Source organism: Diplotaxodon limnothrissa, linkage group LG4 (assembly GCF_057381915.1).
Source record: "Diplotaxodon limnothrissa isolate DT_005_m linkage group LG4, D_limnothrissa_male_GT1.1, whole genome shotgun sequence".
Taxonomy (NCBI): domain Eukaryota; kingdom Metazoa; phylum Chordata; class Actinopteri; order Cichliformes; family Cichlidae; genus Diplotaxodon; species Diplotaxodon limnothrissa.
In genome coordinates, this window is record NC_140599.1 from 18,997,126 (window position 1) to 19,019,137 (window position 22,012).

A 22,012-nucleotide genomic window follows, 5' to 3' on the forward strand; every position below is an offset into this window, starting at 1 on the left:
GAATTGAAACTTAACATATTTAATGATGCCTTTTTTTCTTTCTCTGTCAGGTGGAGGAAGTGTTAGGAGAGGAGCCAGATGTGAAGGAACAGCTGTTTGAGGTGCTAAAGCAGTACGCTGCTGAGAGGGATGTGGAGAGCCTGGCTGAGGCCCTGCCTGATATTCTGATCACCGAGGAGCATCAGCAACTGATTGACAGTGTCAGGTAGCTATTCATTCACCCAGATATGCAATCAGAGAGAGACTTGGGGGTAAAACAAGCCTGACTAAATGCCATGTGCATCTTTCAAGAAGATTGGCTTCAATGATTTACTTCTTCTTATGCAGTGATTAACAACACTTTCTCAGAAAAACGGGAGTTTCTTAAAACTGTTCCTCCCGTACTTAGATGTCCCTGGAATACCAATGAGGGGGAGACTCACAGTGCAACACAGTTCTGATCATTTTTACATCTGGTTTCAGACCAAAGCCAAACCTGATATGATATTTAGTATTTAGACTTGGATTATAATCATCTCTTTCACTACTCCAAGCTGTATAAAATGCAAGCTCACGTACTCACATTTTATAGTCTTTACATTGGTTCCAATATGTTTCAGGAAATTCTTGTATTTACATACAGAGCACTAAACAGCCAGTTTTTTTTTCTTATCTCAGCTTCTTACAAAATACACTGCTGCTCGCTGTCTTCACAGGCTCAGAATTTGTTAGTTGTTCCCCAGTTTACGGGGAATTTTATTGAATCATTATTATTCAGTTATTTTTAAAAGACCTGTTTATTTCATCGTGTCTTACGGTGCCTTTTTATTGGCTATTATGGCACTTCATTTTCTTATTTATTTTATTGTTATTGTGAACAGTGCTGTGTGACTGCTGTACCCTGCCTCTTGCTTGCTCATTCAGCATTTTACTGTGTCAGGGGCACGTCAAAACCACACATAAATAAGTTTCTTTTATGTCTAACACTGCTCTTGGGTGCTTGAATGTCACTCTTCTGTTTCCCCCCCACCTCAGGTATAGTATGCAAAAAGCATATGATTAGAAGTGTGACCGCCGAATATTGCATTTCTTCCTTCTCAGCAATCATTGGAAAATCAAAACCCAAACCACAACACAGCTGCACACGCTTGCATTTCCGCTCTCTCTGTCTTTTCTGCTCACTTCACTCTCACTCTGGTTTTTTCTCGCTTGGTCTCTTTCTTTCCCACATCTCCCTGTCAGCTGTGATGCACTCTTTGATACACGCACCAGTTTTTTGTGTGGATCACATTACTGGATGCTCTTTATTCCCTCCTCTGCATACAGCTCTTAGCTGCTACAGCCAGTTTGCTGCCGGTGGATGAGATTTTGCACACATAGTAACACACAGTGAAACATGCAGATGCTCAATCTCCATCCACACAGTCGTGGCTTTGAAGTTCCATACTGGGAGACATTATGAGTTGCTGTCTCAGGTGAGTACCGAACAATTTGTCACGATTAATTTTCAGAGCGTTTTCAGCATATAACTGGTCATTGAGTTTGCCTTCTTTGGCATCTGTCGTGTGTGGTCATTTCTGATTGGTCATCAAGTAAACTGCACTGCTGTTAAAGCACTCTGTAACAAGTCGGCTGTCATAATCAATTAGTGATGAGTTTTCCCTGTGCCTCTTTTTTTTTTTTTTGGTGACGAATCTGTTCTACCTGCAGCTAAAAAAACAAAGCTGCTGTCCAGCCGTCTCAGTTTCATTTGAACACAGATGTCTGTCTCACAGCACTGATGGCTCATTTCCATCCTTAGAAAGCTGCCTGGGAAAAACAAATGGTTTGCAATGTTTGTTGTCCACAGGAGAGCCATCAATTATGCATTAGCTGCACCCATAGAGGACTGAGGACTGTTGAGCTGTTTTTCTCACTTTCAGCAATAACTCTAACAATAATTGTTTGAGTCTGTCTTTAAAAAAATCAACTCTACCTTCTTTTACCCACAATTCCATACTGTGGTGCTGAATCAGGAATGCTATAACCTTGAAAGGATTTGATGTACATGTGCTACGTTCCACGCTTTTGTCTTTGTGTCTGCCTGTTATGTTGCCTACAGCTAAAAAAAAGATTTGGAAGGGTTTTTTTGAGTTTGTAGTCTCAAGAAAGGCTAAAAATAAACTTTATATTCCACATTTAGAAGAAAGGTCTTTATGTTTCAGCTGAATCTTTAGTTTGTCTGTGGTGGGAGCCGTATGGAGTTGTGCTTCCAGGAGCTGTGCCTCAGGCGTTGTGTTGGTCGATGTAAACAGTTTCTGTGGACAATGAAATTTGTAATATGAATGCAATGTCTTCTTAGCTAATTTTGCTCAGACTTTCATGGTTCCCCATGAAAAAGCCCTCTGACTGCAGTTTATAGGCTTGACTTTCCAGTGAGCATCTTTTATTAAAACCATGAGGTTTACATTGCTCGTTTTGAGTGAAAAATCTCCAGATTAGAACAAGGTCCACAAAATTGAGTGCATGATCCCCTCACAATGAATTGTCATAATTTCAGCTATTTGCTTGTGACCTTTCTTAAAACTTCAGATGCATTTTGGTGCTAACTAGTAAACTGTGTTCCCCATTTATTGCATTTAACTTATCAGCATGACGGAGCTATTCAGAGCTGTTACCCTAGCCTGAATTTGCTGATACTGAATGCCTTTTTTGTCTCATTAAGTATACTGATTGTGCTATAACTCCTAATCGCAGTGATCTGAAAAGCTGTACTGGGAATCCAAGCCGCTGACTAAGGAATTAAGATGCCCGACAGCAAGATATACGATTATTAGTGTGCTCCGTCATGAGCCTGGTGCCTGTGTCGTCGTTCTGAGCGCGGAGAATCAAGTGTTTGCTCTCCTTCTGCCACCCAATCTGCCGGTCTGTGTCCCTCAATCACTGTTACTTACTACGACAGCCCTCACACACTCATGCACATGCATTTACACACGAATGTGAGAACACTCCACCCACCCTCTGATAATGAGGGGTCTGTGTAAGAGGATCTGAGGTGTGCTTAACAGCTCATGAAACTATTTCTTTTGTCCGCCTTGTGAAAACTTGACCAGCTGGGCCACACGCTGCTCAGTCTGCCTCTGTCCCCATCGCTGATTCGCCTCCCCTCCTCCCAAAGGATGTGTTCTATTTTTAAGCAGCCTACTTCTTTTAATAAAGTCTCTCTTAGGTTTCTGGCGCACTTGCCGGTGTCAATTCTTAAATGCTGTAAAGCCCAGGGGTCAGCAAGTGCTTAACAATTGAAATTAGCGACAAGCTGGGAGTACCTATTAGCTCTTTTGTTCATGTGGCTGTGCAGTGTTTTGATAACTTGTGAGTATAGTGAAGTGTCAGCCTTTGTCTGACACTGCATCCATATATAGACTTCAAAGGTGTGAATTAATTAGACTTTCACATCCTTTTGTGTTTGAGTGCCAAAATGTTTTCAGCTTCTGCTTTATGAATCAGTCTTTTCTGGTAGTTTTTGCACCAGTTTGGATACATTTCCTACCTAGCATACATGTAATGAATAGGGATGAATCACACAGTCACAACTGCCAAACTTCCTGCATGTTCACTTATGCACATTACAGTTTCATTGTGCTGACCTGCCTATGAAATTCCACTGGGGCTCCACACTCTTCTCCACTTCTCTCCTCTCTCCCTCCTCACTTACTCCTCTGTTCTTGTCATTCTTTCTTTCCTCCACTGAGGGAAGAGAAGATTTGTCACTCACTACCTCTCACTGCTGAATGATGGACAAGTCAATACTGAGGATTATCCTTTAACCGAGACCAAGAAGACAACCTTGTGTTGACCTCGAGCCTTTGCTTCTGTCTTTTGGTGCCTGTGGAGGACGAGGATAAAGGATGGGAAGGCACAAAGAGTGCTCCCCCAAACATGAAGTTGGAGAAGAGCTAATGATGCTGCCTGAGGATGTTTTGGAGGTGTGGAAGGATTTAAACCACAGCCACTCTTATAGATTGCTCCCTCCCTCTCTCTCATTTGGTCTCGTTCTTCATCTGGCTGCTTTCCGAGCCTGCAGCAGGCACCTTTGAGATCCAGGACACCTTTGCGTTTCTCATCTTTCTCTCCTTTCTCCTTTGTCCGGGAGAGTTGTTTGTTCAAAACTAGATGGGGACTAACTGAGACAGAGGGAAGGCATTTGCATTGCTTAACTGAGCTCAGACACTTCCTCAAAGCCCTGAAGAGCCATGGGAAGGGATAGGAGCCTTTCCAGACACTTTCGGTATGGCACTTTTTGTTTGATCTCAGAACAGTGTTCACTGTGCTTTGTGTTGTTGTGCTGAGCTGTATGTGAAGTTGCTGGAGCGCTGCTGCGCAACTATATCTGGTGGGCTTGTTATCAAGGTGTGTAATGATGATCAATTTTACACTTTGTGTTAGCATGTGAAAATGTCAAAACTAGAAATATCAGATTCCAGCTGGGATGAGAAAACCTCTAGATTTTAGCAAAACTCAGTTTGACATCTCCCAACAACCACTTTTGCATTTTCTTTTGGAGGCTTTTTAATTTCACTCTTTATTTTAACTTCACCGTGTCACATAGTGTGATTCCTATTTGCAGATTCATACTTGGCCCAGCTGTTAAATTAGCTGATCAGAAGTGGGTCTGATGATGATGATAATAATGGTTTTCTTGCACTGAGTTTCCCAGCTGATTGCAATTGTCACTCATCCCTCTGTGCATCATGTCCTTGATCCACCCCTCCCTCAGACCTAATTATAGATTTATCTCGCCCTCCTTATAATTGAGGGCATCCCAAGGCCTACATCCAGCTTCACTGGAGAGAAGCTTTGAAGTTTCTGCTCACTTGTTTTGGCTAAGCTAAACTTTTTTTCTTTTTTTTTTACAAGTAGAAGTTTCTTTGACGTAGGTCGGATTGTTTCAGCGGAGTTACAGTACAGGGATGTAGAGAGGGAGTACAGGCGATGACAGCAAAAGAAACCAATAACTGACAGAATGAAATGTGATAAACGTGTAAAAACTGGCCCCATTCTGTTTTGTATTTCCCCCCAACTCCGTTTGTCCGGGGAACCATGGCGATGTATGACTGTTTTTCAGGAAAGTTGAATGGCCTACATAGGGTGTAAGCGCAGAACATACAACTTCATTCCCAATAGTTATATGACCCTGGCCTAGAAAGAGCTCTAGTTTTCTGCCTTCTTTCTTTCCTAGTCTCATGACACTATCAGATTTTACAGCTCATGTCTTCATATCAGTCTCTTTTCCGTTTTTTGCCGTTACTTCATCAGCTCCTGCTTGTCTGTCTTTCCTTTTCTTCCTACTTTTTCTTTCTTTGTCACTCACTCTGGCTTTCTGCTGGCTTGGATGGATACTGTTTTCTCTTATGTATTGCTGTTTATAACTGGAGCATGGTCCTTGGAATAGCAGTACCAAGCAATCTGGTGTTACAGAATAACACATTGCTGCCCTCCAGGGAAGAGTTGACTTTTTGCTGCATGAATACACAGTGCACTTAATCATTGTCACCCTCATACACACATTTTTGGGTTCATAATTAACATGAATTTAGGTGGATGAAGCATTACCTATGGAAGAATTTTTGTCACTGATAACACTGAGGAGGTTGTCCCAACATGCTACAGAAAGCAGTAAAAGGGAAAGGGAAGGTTTAGAAGATGGTAGTGAGACCTGCTATGATGTATGGTTTGGAGGTGGTGGCACTAAAAGAAAACAGGTAGGGAGAGTTGAAGATGCTAGGAAATTTTATTGGGTCTGTCCAGGAGAGAACAGGAATAGAAATGAGTACATCAGAGGGACAGCTCAGGTAGTGTGACTTGGAGACAACGTTAAAGAAGCAAGGGTGAGATGGTTTGGACAAATACACAGGAGGGATAGTGAATATATTGGACAAATGATGTTGAATAGAGACCTGCCAGGCAGGAGGAAACAGGAAGACCTTATGGTTGTGGTGAAAGTGGACATGTATTTACTACAGTCTTTGAATCTTTTGTAAAGACTCTGTATTTCAGCTACATTTTCCAGATGAGCCTCAACACAAGTCTTCAACAATGTTCTGTGCATTAATAAACACTGTATCTGTGAAGTATGTGAAGAGAGCTTCTTTTGATAAAGTTAATGTGGGCCCGTGATTGCACCATGGGGAACGCCACTTGGCATACTACACTGTTTGGTTACATGAAAAACCAATTATCTGATAGTCACTGAAGCAACTTTACCACCTCAACTCACTCACTCACTCATGTTTCCATTTTTCCCTGATGATGGGTGTAACTGACAGTTATAAATCAGTTTTTGACATCAGTGAATAGAAAAAAAATGTACAGCATTGCTTTATCTAGTGTGTCTTTCTTCAGTGAAACAAAGAAGGTTTGCATAAGAGTGACTATAATTAAGTGCATTGTGTATTCATGGGTTTGGTCTTATGTCAGTGAGACTGCAAGCATCCAGACTGCTTTTCCATTATTCAAGTTAAGGGAAAATACCTGATGATGCTGCGAGTCTGTCCATGGCTGGGTTAGACCACGAGAGTCATTAAGTGTTAATGAGGTTGAAAAACATACAGCGAATCAGCAGTTAGTTCCCATATGTATTTGTGAGTGTGTTTGAGTCAAGGTGGAATAATTTCTGTACCAGGAGACACTGTGGAAAAGCAAACTGTAATTTTGCAGTGCTTCTGGCTTTGTGCTCTTTGAGTTATGCTTGTAATATACATACAAGTGTACTGCAGGTTTGTTCTTGTATAAATGTAATAAACCGTATGAAAGCTGCAGGTGCAACCAGTAAGCAAAATAAATGTCACAAGTCTTACCAACAGTACAAAAGTAGAGACTGTATTAAACTGAGTGTTTTGTTCTTGTGGATGATGAGCACTGGATGTTGGTAGTGGTTTAACATACAGCTTGGGAGTGCATGACCTCATTTATAGAAGTTTTAAAAGTCTCAGTCTGTATTTTTGGAACACCTGTGCATAGCTGGGTTTTGGATACCGATCAATGTGCAGTGTTCCAGGTTGGTTTTAATTAAAGCTATGGTCTGGTGTATATCAGTGTGCACTTGTAAAAACCTTTAAGTTTAAGTGAGTCATAACTTTGTGTTAATAATTCTCTAGAGAGTGAATATCTATATTCCCTCAGCTTTGCATCTTAAGATATTGGTATGAAGGCAACACACTACATAAGCAAGGATTTTTAAGAAACTACAAAACTGAGAATAATCTAATCTTTGCCTCCTAACGATATTCCCAAATGTACCTCTAAAATCACTGTGACAGCTTTGAAATCCAAAGTGCGCCGCTGAGCCTTATTGCGATTTAAATCAGAATTTATGCTGTGTACATGGAGCCACACTGGAACTGGTGCACTCTGAAAAAAACAAAGCACTCTTTCCTGCTCTGCAACAGTGGAAGCACCCAGGAGATTCACGGTGAAGTTAGAGAGATAGAGAGAGTTGTGTTGAGAATCGAGGGAGCATCATTTTGTAGGCAGGATGGGGAGGAAGATATGCAAAAGAGAAAAGGTGGCGGGGAGGTGCACGCGTATGTGTAACAGAGGAGCGCCCTATATTTAAAGAAGGAGCACACGATAGAACACTTTCCAAAACAGTTATTGGCAATATTTCTTCCATTTCTAGGTCACTTCTGTTGCTTTGTTATGCATTTTTCTTGTTCTTGCAGATAATTGGCCAAATATAAACCAGCAGACAGCACTAAGACTGCAAGAGAGTTTAATGGGACCAGACATTTCAAGCAATCTAAAAAGATCAGTGGCAAATGTCAGGTTTGGGTGTGAGTAGAAACCGTAAGAAAATGGTTCTTTATCAGTGTTTAAAGCTGATGCTAAAGATCTTAACCCTTCAAAGCCTGAACCATGAAATAATTGTGAGAAAATTCAAATCTTTGGAAAATAGGGTGTTCTTCTGACAAATTAAGAAAATAATTTCCATATATCATAAATATATTTGCTATATTTGGCTAATTTTTTTAGCAGTGTATTGCTTAAAAATGTATTGTGCAGTTTGGAAAAAATCAGGTTCATGATGTAGGCATTAAAGGGAGAAATTTGTATCAAATAAATAGCAGCAAGTTTTTTGATGCACGCAAAGCTTCTGAGAGGTTGTGCATCTGAAATACGAGCTCTCTTTGGCTTGATTCATTATTTGAAAAAGAAATTACAACTCTGTTTTGTTATTTTTAATCTCTGTGCATGAAACATACAAAAGATCGGGGGGAACTGGGTGCACTACCCTCATAACACACCCTTTAACACACTAAATTTAATGGCAACTTGATGTGAGGGTTTGCTTTTCCTTTAAGAAGAAAAAAACCCACATTTGGAGTAGATGATGGGAGGGCAAAATACCAGTAGTAGGGGGGGAATGAAGTGCTTTCTCCCAGAGGTGGCTCTGGCACTGAGCTTCCTCACATTTCGTATATTAGCAGTGAGCTGTCACTGATACTGAACACTTTTACCTGCAGCCGCTAATGTGACAGGATCACACAACAAAGCTCGTCTCTCTCTTTCATTCTCTCACTCACATGCAAACTCTCACGAAAATCACACACACACACACTCAGATGTTGGACCAGTTCTTTCTGCTTGCCTCGACACTCCCATGAGATGATACGGATTGAACTATTTTTAAGCCAATTAAGTGGATCCTGCTGTTGGAGCAATACGTAATCAGAACAAGAATCCCTCTGCAGTTTTGATACCTCGGACAACAGATGTTTTGAGACATTAGTATAAAGAATATGATTTTTGTTTGGAAGGTATAGGGTGAAATACTGCTTGTTTTTATTATATATGATACTGATCTCTTGTACAAATGTAAAAAAAAAAAGATTGCTGGGTACTGACTGAACACAAGAGAAGCTGAACTGGAAACTGCTCCTCCTTTGCTGTAAAAGCTTATCCAGTCTCTCTGGGGTTTGTTCTGATCCCACAATGTTTGTCAGGATCTTCATTCCCAAGAAGCACCGGGAGCGTTTTGACGAAGTGGTTTCCCAAAGCCTGATGAGCCGGCTGAAGGGGCGCAGCTTTAGTGACCCCAGCCGCAGCCACCTTCGCCGTAGCCGAAGCGAAGATCACCCCGAACGCCTTCTTGTCTCCACCCGCGCCAGCTCAGTGCCACGCACCCACGCAGAGGAAGGTGTGGTACCCCCTGCCCGAGGCATGCGCAAGACCACGTCACTCATAGCTGGCCACTCCAGTGGCACCACCACAAACTGCAGGTCTGTGTTAAGTAACAATGATTTTGGTTTTCCTTAAAGTTTATTTAGAGCAAAAAGATAGAGGTGCACAAGTCCCACCTCTGCAAAAATAATGAGCAGTATAAGAAATTTGGATTTTTTTCTGCTAACATTTAATCAGTTCCAGAGTGTGCTGGCTTCAGCTACACAGTATATGTCATTTTTAGTCTTCAAGATGCCAGTTTCTTTAAATAACTGTCTATCCTCCTATGTTTGATCACTGCACCTTTCCAAAAAAATCCCCAAAACTGCCTGAACCGCCGTCTCTGTGTAAGCAGGGAATTTATTTAAACTGGAACATGTAGGATTTCAGTGAAAAATAGACCCTTAAGTGGTAAAACCAGTGGCGACATAAACCTATTAGGACAGTCACGCCTGCTCTCTTTTCCTGCAGTGATGCCGTTTTTCATCATGAATTGACGTCATTCGCTTTTCCACTCATATAAACTCATTTAAAGATTTAATGCTGAGAGGTTTTTGAAAAACACCTTTAAACATGATTTAAGCACCCTTTCACCTTCTGCTAAAGTTATGGGAGTAAACCGCCACAAGACACTCCCGATCTCCTCGTTATACAGCTCCCTGGGGACAGATTGTCCATATTTAAGTAGGCTTGTTCATGCAGGATGTGAATTTAAAGTAGTGTGCTGAATATGGAAGTCTGCTCAGCTTCTTTCAGAAAAGGCAGACGAACTATGTTTAACTATGTTATGTGACTCAAGGCTACATTCACTGAGCTTGACAATTAATGAACTTTACCCCATTTATTGTAACAGTTTCTGTCCACTGGATGTTATTTTAATGATGTTTAAAAGTTTAAGAGGGCTTTCTTGTAACCGGTTTTCTAATATTTACTACAGTCGTGCTGATTTAGCCCCTGAATGTGATAGATTATTTCAGGTGACCTGCTTTTCTTTTACAACAAAGGAGCTCTGAGTATGGTTGTTAACTGAAGCTTAAATTTGCTTCTTTAGGACAGTGAGAGTTTGCAAGGGCAACATGAGTTTTGGCTTCACTCTCAGAGGCCATGCTCCAGTGTGGATTGACTCCGTGATCCCTGGTAAGAATGAAGCAGATAATGGACTTCAATAAGAACTCCATATAGGTAAACTGTCTGTCATTCCTTCTCTGTTCTTCAGGAAGTCCTGCAGACAAAGCCGGTCTAAAACCAGGAGACCGCATCCTGTTTCTCAATGGACTGGACATGAGGTTGAACTGCATAAACTGCACATATTCTTTGCATGTTTTTGCATAAAACAGTGCAAATCCTAAAGCAATTTGCTTGTAAAGAAATAAAAAAGAAGAAAAGTGATAGGAAGTTAGCATAAACATGTTGTTATGGTCCCACTGTTAAAGATATTTTTTTCATTTGTAAAATTTGGAGCCTTTGAATATATTACAAGACTGAAGTAAGACAAAATATGACAAGAAAGTACCCCCCAAAGCAACTTTTCATTCATTGGTTACTGGTTATTTGGATGACATAAGTAGTAGTGACATCACTAAATATTAAGTTTTAGCTTTTCTACTAAATAACTGGTAGACTGGTAGAAATGCCTTTGACATCCTGGATACCATCTGTCCGCCTGCAGGACCTCCTCCCATGAAAAGGTAGTGTCCATGCTGCAGGGAAGCGGTGCCATGCCCACACTGGTAGTGGAGGATGGGCCGCCTACATTTACCCTTGCAGAGCAGGACCTTGCAGGAGGCGGCGTTCCTACAGAACAGGCCCGCTCTCCTGTGCTCAGCTCCCTCCAGTGGGTGGCAGAGATTCTGCCTCCCAGTATCAGGGTTCAGGGTCGCACCTTTGGGCAGCAGTTGGAGCACCTGCTGACCATTCAGGAGAGATACACAATCTGCAAAGCATTGGAGAACTTCTTCCAGCATAGGTAAGCAAAGCACAGGGAGAAAAGGAGAGTATGGATAGAGACTAGGGGTGCAACGATACACAAAATTCACGGTTCGGTTCGGTTTGATACTTTGGTGTCACGGTTCGATATTTTTTCGATACAAAAAAATGTTCATGCCTTTTTAATTTGTCATTTATTAAAATTATAAATATATATTTTAACTCAAAAGTACAGTTTTTAAATTTAATGTTGCTGAAACAAAAGTAATTAAAAAAATAAATATATCTCAGGGCTCTCAAAATTTCAAAATCCCTGGTAGCCCTTCGGGCAGGGACTCTTCAGTTTTTGGTAGCCCAAAGTAAATTTAAGTAGCCTGAATAAAAAAGAGAGCAATTTTTTGATTGATGTTTTGTTTCCTGTTTTGTTTCCTTTACAATATTATACATTAAAGTATAATATTGTAAAGGAAACAAAACATTAATCAAAAAATTGTTGAAAAACAAATTACAACATTGTATAAAAATTACAATCATCAACTCAAATACTTGGTTCTAATTGAACAGAAATTTCTATGAACTTGTAAGAACTGTGTAGGACTTGAATCAGTCTGTGTCAGATCCTGAATTTGAAATTTCCGCTGAAGTCACGGGTAAGAGGCAAGTGGAACCAAGATCTAGGACATTTGCTTTTTGAAGTTTGCAAAGACTGCTAAATTTTGCCAGTGGTAGTTCACTCTTTGCAACATAGTACGCTGTTCTAAACAGATTTTTCAGGTTTATTTTTAGTATGTTATTTGCAATTGGTGTTTGTTCTGGGAAAGATATTGCAGACTGAGCAATAATGCATTTCTTGCATTTCTCATGGGTTCTAATGGGGGCCTTTCTTAAAATGACTGGTCCCAGTAACAAAGGCGCTTGTCGACTCAGAAATCGAGAGAAAACCAACAACACACCCGGCAGAACATTATGTTATTTACACGGGTGCACATAAGTGGTCCGCATGTGCGCATTCGCTGTCAAAATAAAAGACGCGCACCAGATAAGAAGTTGCAACGCAAGTTTGCATCCATATAAAAAGCACTGTTTTTGTCCGCTAGAGTGAGATTTTCACGGCACATTCCGCACCACATCTCTGTGCGTTCATCATTTGTTTGAAGCCAGCTCACCACCTGCAACCACTTTTCCGAGAATACGTGCTTCTTTTGTGACATTTCTTTGGAGGTGGAGGAACACCAAAGTAATTGCTTAAAGGAGCTTCTTCGACATCTTTAAGAGTTCTAAACAAATGTCTGTCCTCCTCCAGAAAATCTTATGTATGCAAACACGTGTTGCAACTTCTTATCTTGTGCGCGGTTTTTTTTTTTCTTCTTCACAGCGAATGCGCACCTGCGGACCACTTATGTGCAGCCCTGGTTATTTAGCTCGTCATATTGCAGCCACAGAAATTATTTTGTCCATGAAACCATAAAGCTGCACTTTCTTTTTGCCTTATAGTCTGATTTGTCATAACTTTTCCGTTTTGTGGTAAGCTTTTCTTTGGCTGTCACTTCTTCACCCTGACCTGTCTTATTTGGCTCAGCAGAACTAAAATATATATCCTGCTGCTTTTACACACACACACACACACACACACACACACACACACACACACACACACACACACACACACACACACACACACACACACAACGCTCAGCGATTCTCTGCGCGATCAACCTCTCATATGTTTAAGCTTGCTGCGGGAGATTTCACTTGTCATGTTTGCATAGTAAGCTAACGATTGATAAGACGATGTCAGAGGAATTGGTGCGCAAATTATCATCACTCACCAATCAGTGCTGTCGCTCTCTATACACAGTTCGCGCGATTGCAAAGTGAAAGCAAAAAACAAGCGCAAATTCAAACGCGATTTCAATATGTCACATATTGACAGTGGCTCATCGATGCCAATGACATAATTACCCAGCTACATTTCCGAAAGAATGCAAAAGCATTGACATATATTTTTCCTTCCTACAATAGCCCAACGGGCAGGGCAGAGATAGATTTTGGTAGCCCGACGTCCCGGGGCTAGCGATTTTGCAAGCCCTGTATCTGATTGAGGAATCATTCATCTTTGGAAAAGAGAGTTTATTACAGAGAAATGGCTCTTTCCAAAATAAAAGCTATACTATCCGCTTCTTCTGGGCTATATTCTCAGCAGCATATTGTAGCGGGTCAGGGCTGTTCAGGGTTCTGTTTGTACAGTTATGTTTTGTTTATGTTGCCATAGTGACGGGTGACGCCCTCTCGCTGCGACGGTGTGTCCTTCCGGGGTCAGAGGGCGCCCTGTGTGTTGTTGTTGTTGCTGCTGTGCGGTTGCCGCGCTGAGCAGTTAGCTAGCGGCAGTGTTCTTCTGCAGATGTCGATAAACGGCTGTGCTCCCTGGCTAGCTCACGGGAAGCAAGACCAAACGACAACTCCGTCTCCACCTTGTCTGAGCTCGCCACATTGGTGTCAGAAGTGGGATGATGGTGGCACCCCATGTTCTGACCCGAGTGACTTTTCCCCCTCCGGTCGTGACCAGCCGGTGCGCCAAAAGAAGGCACCTGGACATTTGCAAAGTGAAAGCAAAAAACAAACGCAAATTCAAACGCGATTTCAATATGTCACATATTGACAGTGGCTCACTGATGCCAATGACATAATTACCCAGCTACATTTCCTAAAGAATGCAAAAGCATTGACATATATTTTTCTTCCTACAATAGCCCGACGGGCAGGGCAGAGATAGATTTTGGTAGCCCGACGTCCCGGGGCTAGCGATTTTGCAAGCCCTGTATCTGATTGAGGAATCATTCATCTTTGGAAAAGAGAGTTTATTACAGAGAAATGGCTCTTTCCAAAATAAAAGCTATACTATCCGCTTCTTCTGGGCTATATTCTCAGCAGCATATTGTAGCGGGTCAGGGCTGTTCAGGGTTCTGTTTGTACAGTTATGTTTTGTTTATGTTGCCATAGTGACGGGTGACGCCCTCTCGCTGCGACGGTGTGTCCTTCCGGGGTCAGAGGGCGCCCTGTGTGTTGTTGTTGTTGCTGCTGTGCGGTTGCCGCGCTGAGCAGTTAGCTAGCGGCAGTGTTCTTCTGCAGATGTCGATAAACGGCTGTGCTCCCTGGCTAGCTCACGGGAAGCAAGACCAAACGACAACTCCGTCTCCACCTTGTCTGAGCTCGCCACATTGGTGTCAGAAGTGGGATGATGGTGGCACCCCATGTTCTGACCCGAGTGACTTTTCCCCCTCCGGTCGTGACCAGCCGGTGCGCCAAAAGAAGGCACCTGGACATTTGCAAAGTGAAAGCAAAAAACAAACGCAAATTCAAACGCGATTTCAATATGTCACATATTGACAGTGGCTCACTGATGCCAATGACATAATTACCCAGCTACATTTCCTAAAGAATGCAAAAGCATTGACATATATTTTTCTTCCTACAATAGCCCGACGGGCAGGGCAGAGATAGATTTTGGTAGCCCGACTGGAAAAATCGCTAGCCCCGGGACGTCGGGCTAGCGATTTTGCAAGCCCTGTGTTACAGGCATGGCCCTTTAAGGATGAAGCCTGATGGGAAATGTATTCGGGATGTGTGTAGCGGGACTGCCTGGTGTGTGTGTGTGTGTGTGTGTGTGTGTGTGTGAAGAGAGAGAAAGCGGAGAAGGGGAAAAGGTAACGGTTAGCTACAGAAGAGACGAAAAGAAAACAAATAAAAGGAATATAATAACTCCCTCAACAGCCAGAGTTGTGTCGGCGATGCTCGCGGTGAGTAAACTGTTTCAGCCCACTGTATGTGGTGTTCGTGCCTTAGAGAAGAAATAAAGTTCGGTGAAGCAGTTTCCTACGCCTCCTTCGATCTTTTTGCTAGCGGAGTTGACCTGTATAGTAAGCTGTTGCCGGTGTTGTGCCAAAAAGTGATTGTCTGCCAAAAACTGATTTCCAGTGTTTCTGTGTATTTTTTTATGTGTAATATCTTTACGTATGTTCGTAAATAGACTTCGGTGAACAGGGGATACAAAGGGGTTACATAAAGAATTAAAACATTATCTGTTTTTTAAGTATCTTTACAACTTGTACTTACATTATAACCAATCCGGTCCTTTATCCCCACTTAAAATATTTTTACAGAACTATTGTAATATTTGCTGCCATTTCTGCTGTCCTGTTGGGCAACTTACTCTTACAAAATACATTTTTAATGTTAATGAGATTTTTTTTACTGCATAAATAAAGGTTATATAAAAGTCGCTGCCAAAAACTGATTGCGGCTTGTATCTTGCTACACGAATGTTGTTTGTGGCTCAAGATGACTTTATGTCATCCATAAGGGATGCATTTGACATATGTTTAACATATTATAGCCCAACAAGTTACTTATAGCACTTTAAATATGAGCAATCGCTTTTTGGCAAATACCGGAAATCAGTTTTTGGCAGACAATCACTTTTTGGCACAACACCGGCTACGAGTCAGTTACGGAACCTTCAAGTAACTGCCAGAGGTTTCCTTACTATGGTTCGGGGCCGCGGATCTGGCACGGTAACACCTGTATCTGATTGAGGAATCATTCATCTTTGGAAAAGAGAGTTTATTACAGAGAAATGGCTCTTTCCAAAATAAAAGCTATACTATACGCTTCTTCTGGGCTATATTCTCAGCAGCATATTGTAGCGGGTCAGGGCTGTTCGGGGTTCTGTTTGTACAGTTATGTTTTGTTTATGTTGCCATAGTGACGGGTGACGCCCTCTCGCTGCGACGGTGTGTCCTTCCGGGGTCAGAGGGCGCCCTGTGTGTTGTTGTTGTTGTTGCTGTGCGGTTGCCGCGCTGAGCAGTTAGCTAGCGGCAGTGTTCTTCTGCAGATGTCAATAAACGGCTGTGCTCCCTGGCTAGCTCACGGGAAGCAAGACCAAACGACACCTCCGTCTCCTCGTTGTCTGAGCTCGCCACATTGGTGTCAGAAGTGGGATGATGGTGGCACCCCATGTTCTGACCCGAGTGACTTTTCCCCCGCCGGTCGTGACCAGCCGGTGCGCCAAAAGAAGGCACCTTGACATTTGCAGGACTTTGTGTGGGGTAATGGGGTCGTCGGGGACGACTGACCCCTTAGGTGGGGGCTATGTAGCGGGTCAGGGCTGTTCGGGGTTCTGTTTGTACAGTTATGTTTTGTTTATGTTGCCATAGTGACGGGTGACGCCTTCTCGCTGCCACGGTGTGTCCTTCCGGGGTCAGAGGGCGCTCTGTGTGTTGTTGTTGCTGTGCGGTTGCGCTGAGCAGTTAGCTAGCAGCAGTGTTCTTCTGCAGATGTCAATAAACGGCTGTGCTCCCTGGAAGCAAGACCAAACGACACCTCCGTCTCCACCTTGTCTGAGCTCGCCACAATATTAAACATATCAGGTCCCCATAAGGAGAATCATGTGCTAACGGCTGTCTAAATGACTCGGGTAAAGTTTGTAGCATGCATGCTTGTTGTTTTTGTCTGCTTCCACTTGTCTTTGCACTAGGATGATGTCGGCGTAAATGTGCAGTCATATTCGTTGTGTTCCCACTAGTGCTGTCAGCGTTAATCTCGTTGAAATGACGTTAACGCCACAACATGGCAAATCTCCGTTAACCAGCTACCCCTGCATGGGGCTAGACAGCCAACACGTTAAGCTAACTGCGCTAACGCACTAGTTCCCACCCATGTAATTGAGCATTGCGTGGCACATCCAACATACTGTTTTACTTTAGTCCATGATGCGCTTACCTTCAGGGTCATACGTCACATGAAAACCAAAATAATTCCAAACGCCAGATCTGAATGAGGGTGGGGGAGGTTCAATTTGCCATGTTGCAAGGAGAGCTTAACTTCTGTCTCGCTAGCTTGCCCTGCGCTCTTCCTTCTAACGATCCTGTCTGTGTTGAACGCTTAGTGGATCTGCGCTCGACAGTGCAGCCTAGGCAGTAGTCGAACGCAGATTCACTGAGCGCTCAACACAGACAGCATCGTCAGAAGGAAAGTTGATAAAATAAATTACAAATGTTGTATTGTTCGATACATATGCGTACCGAACCGAAAGCACTGTATCAAACGGTTCAATATCGATACGAGTATCGTTGCACCCCTAATAGAGACCATAGATTGTGTACTGTATAAGGGGGAGACAGAGAAAGCTAGTGACTCAATAATATTGCTAGTAATATATTAATATGGTTGTATTTTGCTCAGCTAGAAGCAAATTAAGTTGTGGGTTTGGATTTCAGTTCAGTTCAATAACTTGGGCCAACTACATAGATGATGGCCATACACCTGAGTTCAAATTTTCCTGTTACCCTCTAATTCCTTTGACCTCTAACTGGACAGCCAGGTGATCTCTGTCCCGTTGCCTGTGCTTCAATGACAGGAATGTTGACACTCTGATCGTGGATGTGTTCCCAGTGCTGGACACTCCAGCAAAACAGGTGATCTGGCAGTTTGTTTACCAGCTGCTTACGTATGAAGAGCAAGAGCACTGCCAGAGCAAGATTTCACGTTTTCTTGGATACAAATCCCCAGGTAAGTGCACAAATTTGTTGTAGTTTACATTTTTATGACACTTGGTATTACATATGGATTATGAAAATGTGTTTGTGTGTGAGATGGAGACTCTTCTAATGAAACGGCAGTGTCCTTTGATGTGGTCTCACTTTTCACATAACTTCAAATGAAGCAGTGGAGACTGCCAGCAAGACCCATTGCAGCCAACCTTTGCATGGAGGAAGTGGAAAGTAAAGCTCTTGGCTCTTTCACAGAGACAGCACCTAGCCACTGGTACAGATACATCAGTGACACCTGGGTCAAAATCAAAACTCAAGAACACAAAGCCTTCACAAGTTCCCCAGGGAAGATGCAAAGTTAATACAAAGATAATAATTTAATGTTTCTGGCTGTGCTGTTGTATTACGGAGGATGGAAGCCTCAACATTGAAGTTTACTGGAAGCCCACACAGACCAGTACCTACTCTTTGACTCCCACCACCCTCTGGAACACAAACTTGGGGTGATCGGGACGAATCGGGCAGAAAAAGTTCCCTTGAAGCACAACATCCCAGTGCACTTTAGACCCAACCACACACTCAGACAAAAACTGGTTCATCCCAAGGACAAAACTCCCAAACACAAGCTAAACAATGTAGTGTATGCTGTGCAGTGCAGCGAGGAGTGCTCAGACCTCTACATTGGAGAACCCAAGCAGCCGCTCCATAAACACATCGCACAGCATAGAAGAGCCACCTCGACAGGACAAGATTCATCTGTACATCTGCACCTAAAGGACAAAGGTCACTCTTTTGAGGATGCCAGTGCTCACATTTTGGACCGAGAAGAGGAGTAAAAGAGGTCATCTATGTCCGCTGTGAATCACCATCTTTGAACAGAGGTGATGCTTACGACACCAACTGTCAGCCACCTACAATGCATTTTTGAGATTCCATCTAAGGCAGCTCAACCCCCATTCACATCTTGTGTCAGGTGATCTCAACAGGTCATATGATAGGAAGGCTGAGAATCGATACGCCACTCACTGTGGTTTCATTCGAAGCCTCTGGTAGCAATGACTCATGGCTTGGCTTGGCTCATGTTACGATGCATAATGACCACCTCCTCAGAGACAGTTTCCCAATTTTTCCAATTTGTGGGACTCACCATCTTTTGGTTTAAGAACCGAAGAAGCTTCTTGAACATCTCCAAACAACTTAAAGAAGTCAGTCGACTTCGTTTCAAGCTCTTAGGACTACTATGACCAGGATGACTGAGAATCTGCAGAGACGTATGTCCTGATGATAATCACGGGTCATTTTTGGGGATCTTAAATAGAATCGCTAGTTCGGTGAAATGCAATCAACCCAGGTGCTGCAGCCCCTTACACTCCTGCATTGCAAATACATGTGTGTGTGTTCCAGTTCCACCTCCACCACCACCACCTCCCCCTCCTCCGGAGCCCGAGGTTGTCCCTGAGCCCCACCGCCGTAGCAGTTCCGTGAGGGTGACAGGGACCACGTACAGGAGCAGTGTGAGGGGACGTAGCTCTGATGACCTGGTCATTGGTACACACTTGGGCATGGGTACTGAACTTTACTGTCTCTGTCATCATCAGCAGCAACATTAACACCCCGACCACCTCGGCACGCTTGACTCCTATCATGATCATGACGCCATTAGCACTGATATTGTTATCATTGTGCCTGTCCACACGGTCCTGTTTAAATTCACTTATTGATCAGAATTAAATTTTCTTCAAGCTTCTTTTATATGAACAGTTTTGTTGAAATCACTACATGCTTTTACATTTGCATATTTAATGTATTATTTAATGTATTTAACATGATCCCATGCAGTCATGTAGTAACATCAGTCTAAATCCAGTATATCTCTTTGCTGATCTCACTCACTCTGCTCACTAACTCACAAGCCACCCAAAGCCCAAATACTAACAACACATGCAAAGCTGGAATCTATATTTGGGTCTATCTCACTCATAAGAGTCTAAGTTCTTCCAATGGTTGTGTTATCATAGGCCACCGTGCAGAGCCATTACTGGAGACGGGGATGAGGCTAGCTCCAGGAGAGAGACAGTCAGGGGATGGTACCTCTCTCCCTGAAACTCCCAACAACCTCACTAATGTACGTAGCCATGCCCATTTTAATGAGACAAGATGCATATAATAATGGCAATTAAAGAGTTAGGATAAGAATTCTCAAACCAGTATATATATATTTATATATTCGTTTGCACATTTTCACCATGTAAGCTGTCAGCAGTGTACGCTGAACTGGAGAACATGTATTCAGCCAAGAGGTCCAAGTCTCTGAAGAGTCGCCCGCCTCCTGCCCCTGAGAGTTTGCTGGATCTGGACCCTCCGTCACGCACGGCATCCCCTACGATACACCTTAACACAGGTAGCTGATTGTAGACGTTTGCATTTGGAGCTGGAGTGGAATCTTACTCTAATACACAAAATCTCCATCTGTCTGTACATCATGAAAACCTCCTATATGATCAGGAGCTGAGCACCCAAACCTGACACACAGGTACATCTTAGAGCCCTGAAATTTCTTATCGGTGTCACATATTATTGGGGCGTTGTCACGTTACCTAGCAACCACCTAGGTAACGTTTGTGTGTGTGTGTGTGTGTGTGTGTGTGTGTGTGTGTCTGTGTGTGAGGGAGAGAGATTTTAGGGAAAACATAGAAGTGAAGGGGAATGACAAAAAAGGGCTGCAGAAAAAGAAATATATACAAAAATCCTGGGTTAAACGAACAGATTTGTTTTCCTGCTGTACATAAATACACAGCAGAGCAGAGGTTTGAGACAAATACAAAATTTAATCTCCTCAAAAAATTCTTTTCCCAAGGGCTAATTTATTTTTTTTTATGACCCACGTGGGAAGGATCAGAGCAGTCCTCACAAATTAAATCTGGATCACACTGGGTTAGGCTCTGACGATTTAAAAATTTTACATCAGTAACAAAGTGCTGTCATCGAACACTGAGCTGCATACATATTTGGTGATGGTGGATGTGGAACTAGAAAACACACCATTAAGTACACCTGTCAGTCAAAAATTAGATTTCTCTGATAGTAATGTAATTACTGTATGTAATATGAACACGAGAATCATTACTTGTATTTGTTCTCATAATTCACTGACTGCAAGGTATCATTAAAGAGACATTTCTTTTAACTGCTACATTTCAACATAATTAAGAAAGCCAAGATTCTGTTGTCATCATTACAATATATCATTTCCTTGTCCTAGGTAGCCGCAAAGGCCCTTCATCCCATACATCCTGGCCGGAGCCTCTCCCCAGCCCCCCACAATCCCAGTTCTACCCATCAGGGTTAACAAGCCAGACCAGTGGGGAGTCCAACCCTTACATCAGCCTTGACAGTCCCCCTCCCTCACCTCCAGAACCCCCTGACTACCCGTCTAGCCCCCCTGCTCACCGCAGCAGCAAGCGCCGTTACACCTTCTCCAAACCGCCTCGCTCTGAAGACACGGACCGCTTTCTGGATGCACTGAGCGAGCAGCTGGGACAGAGGGTGGCAATTGTCGATGACTTCTTGACTCCTGAAAACGACTATGAAGAGGTAGAATCACATTAACACTGCACCAATTTTGCAAAGCACTGAAATGAAATTATCATCGAGTAACTGTTTAGCTACTGGGAAAACTAATGTTTAACTTTTCACAGTAATCAAAACTCCTTTAATTTCTACAAGGTGCTTTATGCAGTAAAAAATAAAATGCCTGTTAAATCCTTTGTGGCCACAAAGCACAGGACACACAAAGACATTGTTCTGTGTTTGTAATAAAAGATGCTGGGACATGTTTCCCCAGTTTGTTTAATATAAGATTTCAACAGTTTACCAGTTTAGTCTCTCTTGTTGTATAGGTCAATCTGTCTCATGCCTCTGGCTCCTATTTTGGAGTAGGTTATCTGCTTATATTTTTATTTTTGCAGTACAACATGTCATATTTGCTCAATCCAGCATGAAAGATGAATAAAAATTGTCTTTTCTTTATTTTTGTGACTAAGAATTGCATGTTTTAAAGGGTTCTATGTGCTTTATTTTAAAGTATTATGAAATTATCTTTGACCAGAATAGTCTGTTACCCTCAGTGAATTTCTGTTGTTTCTGTGACTTCAAACAACATCATAAAGCATCATTAAAATTTACTGCCAATCTTAAGGTTTTCTCATAGGTGGACTGCCTTGACCTTGGTGTTTTTAAAAATCAAAGACAATTTATAGAATAATATGTGTCATAGAGAGAGGTTCACAAGCTGTTGTTGACCTGACAAATAAATCTTCAAATGAAAGAGCATGTAAAGGATTTAAAAACTTAACTGCAGC

The 22,012-nt window shown here is 42.5% G+C and overlaps 1 protein-coding gene across 2 annotated transcripts in view; it reads left to right on the plus strand.

Moving 5' to 3' along the window:
- The window catches only part of grid2ipa (glutamate receptor, ionotropic, delta 2 (Grid2) interacting protein, a), a 30,515-nt gene that overhangs the window by 2,172 nt on the left and 6,331 nt on the right, over positions 1-22,012 (plus strand). Inside the window, exons 4-13 of one of the 2 annotated variants that reach the window (XM_085352382.1) lie at positions 51-205; positions 8,961-9,236; positions 10,229-10,314; positions 10,394-10,463; positions 10,847-11,143; positions 17,519-17,670; positions 19,056-19,232; positions 19,670-19,776; positions 19,905-20,052; positions 20,914-21,245. In XM_085352382.1, coding sequence (XP_085208508.1) covers positions 51-205; positions 8,961-9,236; positions 10,229-10,314; positions 10,394-10,463; positions 10,847-11,143; positions 17,519-17,670; positions 19,056-19,232; positions 19,670-19,776; positions 19,905-20,052; positions 20,914-21,245 — 1,800 coding nt within the window. The remainder of the gene's footprint in view (positions 1-50; positions 206-8,960; positions 9,237-10,228; positions 10,315-10,393; positions 10,464-10,846; positions 11,144-17,518; positions 17,671-19,055; positions 19,233-19,669; positions 19,777-19,904; positions 20,053-20,913; positions 21,246-22,012) is intronic. The other variant, XM_085352381.1, reaches the window with a different exon arrangement.